The sequence below is a fragment of the Anastrepha obliqua genome, chromosome 3, assembly GCF_027943255.1.
Source record: "Anastrepha obliqua isolate idAnaObli1 chromosome 3, idAnaObli1_1.0, whole genome shotgun sequence".
NCBI lineage: Eukaryota > Metazoa > Arthropoda > Insecta > Diptera > Tephritidae > Anastrepha > Anastrepha obliqua.
Genome location: NC_072894.1, coordinates 30,470,279 through 30,482,176, shown reverse-complemented (window position 1 = coordinate 30,482,176; position 11,898 = coordinate 30,470,279). Strand labels below are relative to the sequence as shown.

General features: G+C 36.7%; 1 protein-coding gene across 1 annotated transcript; it reads left to right on the top strand.

The window, feature by feature from the left end:
* Positions 1-203: 203 nt before the first annotated feature.
* On the top strand, positions 204-10,910 carry LOC129241907 (uncharacterized). Its single transcript, XM_054878458.1, has 9 exons — positions 204-379; positions 607-834; positions 932-1,105; positions 1,176-1,462; positions 4,135-4,247; positions 9,677-9,792; positions 9,909-10,136; positions 10,217-10,390; positions 10,455-10,910. The coding sequence occupies exons 1-9, from the start codon at positions 287-289 to the stop codon at positions 10,737-10,739; spliced, it is 1,698 nt and encodes a 565-aa protein (XP_054734433.1). The 5' UTR covers positions 204-286; the 3' UTR covers positions 10,740-10,910.
* Positions 10,911-11,898: the final 988 nt, after the last annotated feature.

Here is an 11,898-nt window from a genome sequence, read left to right as displayed (position 1 = left end):
GCTTGTTAAAATTCTTAACCTTGTGAACGAATTTGCTTGCATTAATTATTAAAAAGCTTAAAATGCAAGTGCCATACATACACATGTCTCGCAATAAAGCAAAGCTTTTATCAGTTAAGTAAGCAAAGATTAGCAGAGTAAGGTCAGTATTGGTAGAACACAAATTCGCGAAAATAGTAGCCAACAGTTACTGAAGAGTTTCGAGTCATAGCAGACGGCTAACGAAAAAGCGCCATACGAGTCTAACTTGTTTCATAGTGTAAAGTTGTGCAAAATTGTGCTTAAAATGGATCTCAATGGGAAAAATGTGATATACGCTGGTGGTTTTGGCGGTATTGGTCAAGCTTGCGTCAAAGAATTGCTCGAAAAAGGTGTAAAGGTAATTGTGTTAAATGGCCAGCATGCAGTGAACACTTTTTGTGATACTCACAGACGTACATACATATGTGCTTGCTTGTACATATTATTCCTTTGATGGGTGTTTGGACCAAGTCTGGTCTTCAATTTGTAGTGTGCGTTTTGATTTGTTGTGCCTATCCATAAGTGCATAAAATAAACCAAATTTAATAATAATACATAAGTAATGTATTTATTAAATTGTTCCAGAATCTAGCTATACTTGATCTAACGGAAAATAAAGAACTTTTGGAAGCTTTGCAAAAATCATACCCCACAACTATAATTCATTTCATACAATTCGATGTTTCGAAAAAAGAGCGCATAACAGCGGCTTTCAAAGAAGCTGTGGCTAAAATGCAACACTTTGATGTTCTAGTCAACGGTTGCGGCATAATGATGGATGAACATGTTGACCTCACAGTCGAAACTAATTTGGTAATATACTCATAACCATTTGTTTCACGTTTCTTGGCTACATATTTTGAAATTAGGTATTTATTTTTTATGTATTATTTTATTCAATCCTTATTAGTTGGGTGTTATCCATAGCACACTTACTGCCTTGCCATATATGGATAAATCTGCTGGTGGACGTGGTGGTATCATCGTGAATGTCTCATCTGTCGCCGGCTTGGAAGCAACCGGTTTGTTTGCTATTTATTCGGCTACAAAACATGGTGTTACTGCCTTCACGCGCTGCATGGCGGTTTGTTTCATAGCTTAAAACTTGTTCATTTCGTTTAACTACATATTTTCTCTTTTTCCTTCATTTGTAGGATAAAATATATTTTGATCGTTTTGGCGTTAGTTTTATTACCATATGTCCTGGCATTACTGATACTAATATTTTTAGAAATGCTCACAAAAACGTGACCTTTGAGTTCGCCCAAGAGCCTGCTAAAATTTTCTACAAGGCAAAGTTGCAAACCGCAGAAATTTGTGCGAAAAATATGATAAAAGTTATGGAGACGGGTAAGAATGGTGGAGCCTACATTCTCGATATAGGTAACATTGAGGAGGTTACATTTCCGGAGCTGTGGAAGCCATCTTTTGAATCGTCTTGAGGAACTAGTCCAGTTAATAAAAAATAATGTGCTGTCCATGTGAAGTGTCTATGTAAATGTGTAAATATGTAAATATATATATATGTAAATAATATAGGGTGACCAGGTGAGAACAATAGGGAAAGAAAATTAAATAAAACCACAACACGAAGCCAATTACGCTTCTATTAGCTACAAATTAATTATTAACTAATTTCTTTTTTGCCTATTTCTGTATAGTATTTCTCCTCATAAAACTGTAGGTCCCATCATTTGTGGAAAAACACACAAATAGGAGAAGGAGCTCGACCTAACAGAAGTGTACGCGTCAATTATTTATTTACACCTAATTATCTTTTTGCACGAGAGGGTGGGCCATATAGCGTTTGCTTTTTGAACCACGTATTTTTTTGAGAATGGTAACACAAATGACATGTCAAATGTGTTTATAATTTACTTAAAGGTTTGACATTTACGAAATGGGACGTTATACGCTTGAACAAAATTGGGAAGTATTGAAAACATATTTCCAAAGTGGTGAGTCTTCTTCTTCTTTTCTGATTTTCACATCGGTGGCTACGTCAATAAGCAAAATTGTCAGATTTGGAGCTCAGAAAATCCACACGTTACTGTAGAGAAGCAAATTGCATCCACAACGAGTCACTGTTTGGTGCGGTTTTTGGTCTGGCGGCATCATCGGGCCATTTTTTTTTCGAAAATGAGCGAGGAGCCGCGGTTACAGTAAATGGCAGGCGTTACTGTGACATGCTCAACGAGTTGTTTCCAAAAATTGAAGAGGATGACATGGACGACAGGACGGTGCAACTTGTCACACTGCCAAAGTTACACTCGAACTTTCGGCTACCGTTTTTGAAAACCGAATAATCAGCCGAAATTCCGATATCAATTGGCCGCCTCGGAGCTGTGATTTAAGCCCGTTGGACTATTTTTTGTGGGGAGCCGTTAAGGACAAATACTATGCGAACCATCCAGAGACGATTGATGCTTTAAAACACGAAATCGAAGTTGCCATTCATGAAATTGGAGCCCAAACAATCGAAAATGTGCTTAAAAATTGAGTTGATCGAATGGCCTACTGTAAAGCCAGTCGTGGCAGTCATTTGAACGATATTATTTTTCATTCATAAATGACAATGCTCAATCTTCAAAATAAAAAAAAAGTTTAAAAAAATATTGATTAGTTTTTTTTTATAGGCGATTCAAAAAGCGAATTTTACATGGCCCACCCTATATTTTCCCAAAAAAAAATTTTTTTTTGTTTTTGTTTTTTTGTTTTCTGATTAGCCTGTCGCTACCAGTCCTAAGTAGTGGGAGTGCCCACCTGTCGTTGCTTAGGAACAACGCCTTCTTACTGCTTGAAGCGCCATCTGTGTTTCACAGTTTTCTGACAGAAGGATTGCACAGATGGTTGAGGACTTCGCTAAATTTGGTGTATCTGCGCTATTACCTCGGTTGACCGCTTCCTCTTGCTGACGCCACTGATAAAATGTGTAACTGTGTGTTTTTCTTTGCTTTTTGCTTGTTTTAGCAGCCACAATGCAATAATGCGCTGACTATTGTGCGGGAGAAAGGATGAGTTTTTGTGGTTGAGAAATGATTTTTTTAGAACATAGAAATTTGGAAAAGTGCGACGTCCGTGCTTTACGTGGGATTCGCACCCACAACCTCTGGGATGACAGGCCAGTGCACTTATACTAGATTACCGAGTCCAGAGAAAATTAGGCGTATTTATTTTTAGCTACAAACATATTGATTATGTGCTATCCAAATCATTTAGAATGGTTGAATTCATCAGAAGAAATTCCACTGACATTAAAGACCCTCAAACTTAGAAAACTCTATATGTTGGCTTAATGCAATCTCGCATTGAATACTGTTCTTTAATATGAAACCCATACTACGAGGTTCATTCGAGGAAAATAGAAAAGGTACAACATTTTTTTACAAACACAAAAATGTTTGAAGCGGGCTGGCAAGATTATTCTGTCCCTTATATAAGTCGAAGTAAACTACTTGGTTTACAGCCATTACATGATATGCGAATATGCATATATATTTTCAAAAGTATTTGTCTAACGCGAAGACCTAACAAGAACAACTGGCGCATGAGGTGGAAGACAAATGAAAAGTGGAGGGCGGTACAAGCTTTTGCAACACGAGTTGTCGTGGAACTTCACAACATTGATTGAAGGTGAAGAAATGATGTGGAGCGAATGCGGCAGCAACAAAAACTATAAAAAACAATAGCAGTGATAAAATGCAGCAAGACGACCAGCAGACGAATTTAACTGACGATTGAGCTCATTGCTCACGACGGCCTCCAATTAACGAAACGGTTTCCCTCTAGGATGAACCGTCGGAATTGAGGTGATTTTAGTGGCGTTAAAGTCCCACACTGACTAAGGTTTTCGATTGCTTTTACACCTCGTTAAAAAAATCTGTGTCTGTAATATCATTAATGGTACTATCGATTGCAAGGAGTCATTAAACAAATTGCAAAATCATTATTGACTTTATAGTCTAAGTTATCTATCTTAATCGTTTATTTAACCTTTCTAAATATTTCCATAAGTATTTTCCATTCTCCTTTAGGAGCTTAAGGATTCAACAAAAGTTTGCTAAACATTTCTGTTTCTAGGCATAAATCTCAGTTCATTACACGATTTTCCAGTTCCATTGCGGATAGTCCTTTGCCAAAGCATCAATGGTCTGCCTCTTCTTCTCGTTCCTTGCGGGCTCCAAGTCAAGGCGGCGTGCGGTATTTCCTCATAAGGCTTTCGCAAAGTATGCCTGATCCACCCATATTTTCCTTTTTTTATATAACTGTTGATGCTATTTCGGTGTGTAATTCTCCTTTCTAATAATACCTCTCGCAACTTGTAAGCTTCTTATTAACCCATTAAATCCCAACCTTATATAAAACAATTTTTTTTTAAGTGCGTTTATAAAACGTTTATTGAAATAGTGTAATTAAGCTCCTTAAAAAAAAAAAACACGAAAAAAATCAAAGAAATGCATTTTTTGGGCTGTACCCAATCGAGTACAATGGGATAATATGTATATACATTGTCTGTATATGAAAATATGAAGTATTAAATAAAAATACACTTTCAAAGACTTCCTTGGTTATTAATTCGGTTAACAGTATGGAAGTTTTTGAAACATTCTCTCTCCACGCAAAGGGCTACATTGCATAACTCGCAATTCCATCGAATTCTTTGGTGACACTCCCTGCACCTCAGCTGATTCGATATCCTTTTGGGAAAATGGTTATATGAGGAACCAGCTATTGATGCCGTTGTCGAACGTTTTGAAGATATGTCCCGGATATTATAATTGCGCAAATAAAATCACACAATTTCACGTTGGTATTGCAACAAGTCGCATTGACTCTTACTTGCCATTTTATAAAGCTTCCATGCGTTTACTACGCACGAGCTTATCATTGTGGTGAAAAGAGGCCACCACCATTTCTTTCCTCTAAACTTTATATTGTAAGTATTCAAAGCTTGGTCGTGGAGGTCAACTCCTCCCATTCCTGAGTTGTATTCCGCTATCAACTTCGGCTGATGGGCATTCACCTTGCGCTTCCCTTGTCTTGACCATCGTTTGACGGTATGTAAAGGTTACATTCTATCAAAGTTTGTTCCCACTGTCACAACGCTATTGTCATTCCACTTCACAAAAAGTATTCCTGAGTCAGAACACCTACAAAACTTAATACAAAACAACTATTCAAATAAATCATTATGATAAACTTACATAAAATCAAACGGGGAGACCGTTGCTTCTTTTGTAGTTCTTTGTTCGTTTTCAAAGGACATTTTTTGGTCCGCCGTTCACGAACAGTCCCAGTAGCCTTAAATCCTTGTTCTTTCAAAATTCTAAGAAGGTCATATGACGTAAAGAAGTTGTCGAAAAATACGATTCCAAGGCTGGAATATCATCACGCAATATATATTATTATCCTCTTCAATGTCCTCCTCATCTGTGTCACAGTGGGTATTTGGCGGTATAATAGCGAAGTCGAAGTGACTACGGTCGCTTGATTCAATATAGTCGGTGGCCGCAGAAAGGTTGTGAAACCTCTTTCCGTAAAATTTGTTTACATCCATTACCAAATCTACATGAAATATGCACACAAAATATATATTAATGTTCCCACTGTACCCATGCGAGTACACTAGAATTTAAACCTACCGAAATGCACTTTTCCACAACTTTTTTCGTATTTTTGTTATAAAGTTTACAAATTATATGTATTATGAATATTTCAGCACTGAACTTTTTGCGTGATAACTTAGATTTTCTCAAACAGAGAGCTTATTGCAAACTAAACCATGAAAAGAAGAAAAAAAGCAAACGTGCACGCAAAGACAAGTGAATAACGGATAACGGGACTCAAAAAAAAAAAAGAAGAAACATGTGTATTCCTTTTCGACATTGCTATGTATTATAAAGTGGCGAGTACATTTAAAAATTTGTAAGCGTTGGCTTTTGACGTCGTTTCGAAAAAGATGCTTTTTCTGTACTCAAGCGAGTACAATGGGATCAAATGGGTTAAGGACGCACTAATCAGTTCTGTAAATCAAAGATGGATTAGTGCCAATACCAGTGAAATTGCTAGGCAAACATGGTCAAGGCTAATATACGTCTGACCGAGAATATTATAAAATTGAGTAGACTTGAAAGTAGGATCTTAGTACGGGCCCCCACAGGACATTGTCTCATAGGAGATCATGCAAGGAAATTAGGCGTTTACATGCATGATTTCTGTCGTAGCTGCATGAATGAGGAGGAGGTGGAAACAATTTTACACCTTGTTTTTGCACATGCCCGGCTTTAGCCATAAGCAAGAACCGATATTTAAGATCCTATAACTTCTTAATTAATTGAGATAATCTACAGATACACTTTAGGTATCAACAACCTTTTACGCTTCGCATCGCTGTCTCTATGTGCGATGCGGCTACTAAACCTAACCTAACGACAAAAACACGCAAGAACAGCCGTAAATAAAAAAGAAGTTGTCTGTAAAGTCGGTTTACTGACGATAGTTTAAAGTGACAGCGTCATAAGAAAATACTGATGGAATAGTTGCATTTTTCAAAAGAAAATTTTAATTTTATTTGTTTGATAGATATTTTGTATGGATATAGAGAAGGAGGATAATGGAATCTGAATGGAATTGATCAAGTTACATTTACACAGACGTGAAAAATTACGAAACATTTATCAAATTCATGAAAGATATGTTCAATTTCGATTGTGCATCAGACGTTAATCACTAACAGGCACCATCATCGATTTGACTTTTTCAAGACACATTACACTCGAAACACGCCCTACTTTTCCTATCATCGTCCTATTCTCAACAGAGAAATGGTTCATTATCATGCACACAGGAAGAAGGCATATGCAAATACAAATATGTGAATTTATATACATCTGCGCATATACATACATATATATGTATGCTCACTCAAGTAGAAGAGAGCCAGATGTCGTTCCGCGCTCTCGCTTACAGTTCAAGCAAAGTAACGACGCATGAGCAAGATAACGACGCATTTTTTGGTGCGTGCAGCCGGCTACATCGAATTATAAGACGTTATCAAGTCAAAAGTCATTGTGCAAATGCACGAAGCTGTTCGAAGATTTCTTTAAAATAGAATGAGCAAAAACGCCAGGGTGAAAAGTCATTGTGTAAATTGGCTCTTTATTTCACTATTTAAATTTTGATTTGCATAGGCGTCTTCGGTTCGCGTCTTCGATTCGAGCATAAATAAACAAATATTGATATCACAGGAAAAGAGCTGCCAAAATTGCATTTGCTTGGAATCATGTAATTAGTATTAGTAATAAAATTTGCCAAATATCTAAAGAGAGAGTTGGCAGCATTGAATATAGTGAGTTATACCAGTTTTATGAGTTATAACCACAGCATACAGAATTATATCATTCTCGAGGTATAACCATACTCGTTAGTGCCGTTCCGGGATCGAGGCCATAGCGGGCAAAGTAGTGGCGAAGCGAAGGCCTAAAACAGAATTAGCAAACTGCGGGATCAGCATGGATATGTGTATAGAGATTTTCATACTATTTATGTACAGTGGCTCACAGCTCATTTCATGCAGTTTCAGTTTATGAATTTAAATTATTGCAGAATGAATAGAGTACAGATAAAAACCGTAATTTTGGAGGAGTGGAACAAAAAAGGACCGAAAGTAACGAAAAAGCTAGTGGAGTCAATGCCAGAAAGGTTAAAGCCACAGGATATCACACAAAGTACTGAATCATTTTTAAATCATTAGTTTAACTTAAATTGAAGAAAAAATTAATACTGCATGAAATAAGCTGAGACATAAAATTTTGACCTTGTCTGTGTTTTTTTTTATATATTTTTTATTTAAAGCTTAAAAATAAAGGGTGACTTTTTAAGAGCTATAGGAAAGTTTTTCAAAAAAGCACACGTAAAATTCACAAAAATGCATGACATTTTTATTTAAATCGATAGTACAGTCCATATAATTTAATGTTTGAAGATTATTTCATGCACATGCGGACTGCGCTTCAAATGGTCCATCCGCTTAGTCCAATTTTAGCATACTCTTTCCAATTTTTCGGCCGGTATCTCAATTATAAATGCTTTAATGTTGTCTTCCAATGCGTTAATTGAAGCAGGCTTGTCTGAATAGACATGAGCTTTAACATAGCCCCACAAAAAATAATCTAAAGGCGTTATATCGCACGAACTGGGTGGCCAATTGACAAGTCCCGAACGGGAAATAAAATGTTCACCGAACTCGCCTCTCAACAAGTCCATTGTTACGCGTATTGTGTGGCATGTGGCACCGTCTTGCTGTAACCACAAGTCATGCAAGTCAAGCTCTTGCATTTTGGGCAAAAAAAAAGTTGGATATCATTTCGCGGTAGCGCTCACCATTCACAGTTACGTTACGATTCGTAGCATCTTTGAAGAAGTACGGTCCAATGATACCTCCACACAATAAACCGCACCAAACTGTGAGCTTTTCTGGATACATTGGTAGCTCTTGCAATTCCTCTGGCTGATCTTCACTCGAAAATCGACAATTCTGCTTATTTACGTACCCATTGATCTAAAAATGAGCTTCGTCGCTGATCACAATTTTTCGATAAAAAAGTGGATCTTCGGTCAACTTTCGGAGAGCCCATTCACCAAAAAGTCTGCGGCTTCAATTCTTGCAGCAGCTGTATTTTGAAAGGCTTCACACCTAAATCCTTTCGCAAAATTTTCTACGTTGCTGCGAACGGCGACGAATCGATAATTGATGGTCATCATTAACACAGCGATACAGCTGCTATATTTTCTTCAGTTCGCACTCTATGTAAGCGTGTTGGTGGTTTGATGTCCAATAATGTAAATTTAGTTCTAAATTTCGTCACAATGGCTCGAATAGCCGTTTCAGTGGATCGATTAAACTGACCATAAAGAAGAAGAAGCGCGCGATAAACTTTCTTAACAGAACACGCATTGTTATAATAAAATTCAATGATTTGCAAGAGTTGTTCGTTTGTAAGACGATTCATTGTTAAATTATAGGCCAAACTGAAGATGTTCGACAGTGAAACAAAACACGAAACGTGCGTCAGCTGTTTAAACCAACTGTTTAAAAAGGCAATAGCTAAAAAATCTCCCGTTATATATGAAGTACCTTTTTTATACTGAAATTGCGTATAAATTATTAGATATTTAAATTTTTTCAAAAAAAGGTTTCGCTTTCAAAATACAGCATTCGAAGTTTTAGTAGTTCGCCTGCATGAAATAAGCTGTGAGCCACTGTATATACTCGTAAGTACGCACCAACCAATATACGCGGCAGAAGAAATATGTGATAAGAATGTAGATGATTTGTATTTTATTTTGATTATTCATGGTAAAGCTGTATGTTTATATGTACATATATGTGTATATACATTTTGCTCAAAGTAATTTTTCGGGAGTTCTTTTGAGTAGTAGCGAGCTTTATAGCCGTCAAAGCGCCTTTAAAAGAAATTGTATTTGTTAGAAAATGCAGTTCTAAAATTGCAGGCGTACGAAGCAGACATACAACAGGCCGCATATTGCTGCGTACATATTTTGCTGGAGAATTTCCAACAGGCTAACGGCAGAATATTCTTTATCGAATTTATTAATTAAATTAAATTAAATTCAATTAATTAAAGTAAATAAGAAAAATTTAAAAGGAATATAATTATGGAGTTAAGTGGCAAAAATGTGATATACGAAGGTGGCTTTGGCGGTATTGGGCACTGTTGTTTGAAGGAATTCCTAGCCAAGGGAGTGCAGGTAGTTAATCAATTGAAAATGTTATTTCCTGCCTTATGAGATAGCTGCTATAAAAGATACATTTTATTTTTTTATTATTATTATTTAAACATTTTTTTTTAATTTTTTTTTTCAAGAATTTAGCTATTTTTGATCTAAAAGAAAATTCAGAACTTTTGGAAAGTTTGAAAAAATCATATCCCAATGCGAATATTTTCTTTGTGCAATTCGACATCACGAAAAAGGATAGTATTGCAGTGGCCTTTAAAGTAGCTGTCGAGAAAATGGGTCATTTTGATTTGCTCGTGCATGGATGTGGCATGATGGATGACAATCACGTTGAACTGATGATTGATATTAATTTTGTAAGATACTAAAGCACACGATACCTAATAGTTATGTAGTCATACCGATACCGTTTCATTTTCTATCGTATATTCTTTAGAAAGGTCTGGTTCTTAGCACTTTTGCCGCTCTACCCTACATGGATAAATCAACTGGTGGTCGCGGTGGCGTCATTATAAATATATCATCTGTAGCTGGATTGGAACCACTTGCAGGTCTTTCGGTTTATTCAGCAGCAAAGCATGGTGTGACGTCATTTACACGTTGTATGGCGGTAAGTTGCCTTTTTCTTTATACCTACATATGTATGTAATAATAATATTCTTCTTTTTCCATAGCATCCCAGGTACCTGGAGCATCATGGCGTTAGTTTCATCACCATATGTCCAGGCGTCACAGAGACAGAACTCGTAGTGAATCCAGGCCAGAAGGCAACATTCGCATTCGCCGCAATTCTAGCTGGGTGTTTAGACGATGCTTCACGCCAAAGTCCCAAAATCTGCGCTCAGAATTTGGTAAAACTTGCTGAGACTGGTAAAAATGGTGGCGTCTACATGCTTGATTTGGGCGAAATCAAAGAAGTCACATTTCCAGTTATGTGGACACCGGTTTTTAAGTCGTGAAATCTAAAATTATATTGGAATAAATGAAAATCAACACAACTTTAAAGTGATTAAGCGCATTTTTTGCAGTCAAAATGATTTGCTTGCAATACATAGCCATAATAAAATGTTTCTTACGTTTATTCATACATAAATACATACATCTTAGTGTATGCGATTATAAAAATTTCATTCTTATTGTTCTACATAATTTGTTATCTTTGAATGGAATAGGATGTATTATTTACAATAACTTTAAAGGGGGTGCGTGTCAATGTACATGCATATGTATGTACATATGTTATATGTGAAATAGGATGCCATTGTTTTTCGGACTCATGCAGAGTTTTATTTATAGAGAGTAGTCCAAACAGTTCTTATCATAGATTATGCTCTTAATAAATTGAAAATAATAAAAATATCACAAACAGGCAGTCGTTAAAACCAAAATATTGAGAGAACGAAGTGGCGATCAGTTTCAAAGCGGGAGTTTATTTTGTGCTGCGTGTAATTTCGCCAGCAAGAATTTGACTATTTCTAAACAGCTTTGTGTTTTGTGAAGTTTGGATTTGAGTGTACTTTTAGACTATTTGTTGTGAAACTTTACAATTTGCGATTTATACTCAAAAACGAACCAACCAAAATGAATCAATTTGTACAATACTTTCCGAAATGCTCTCGCTGAACAATTATCGTACAGTTTCCTTTTCCTGATGGAAGCATATGTGGGCTATCACCCGCTCGTATGCACTGGTGATAAACAGCAATGGTTTGACCTATATTACTATATGGCATACTGGTGTGGTGGAAGGTGGAAGGTGGTAAGAAAGAAAACATATCTCAGGCCATTGGTAAAACTTCACACACTCCGCGCTTTGCATGAAGGGAGCTATGAAATTAACTCCAACGGCAGCTCTCGAGGCTATCCTCAACCTAACACCGATTGATCTCTGTGCAGAAAATCGGCAAACTCAGCTGTGAGGCTACAAGCAACCGAACAGCATACCTCTAAAACTTTCGCACATAGCTCTATTAGTGGGAATACCAGAGTCAATTCAGACCATATGGTTCCAGTTATGAATTTTGGAAGCCCACTGAAGGCCGTTATTGAAAATGGTGGATGGCGTAAAGGCTTGGTTCCGAAAAGTAACACCATCAATGTATTCACTGATGGATCCCT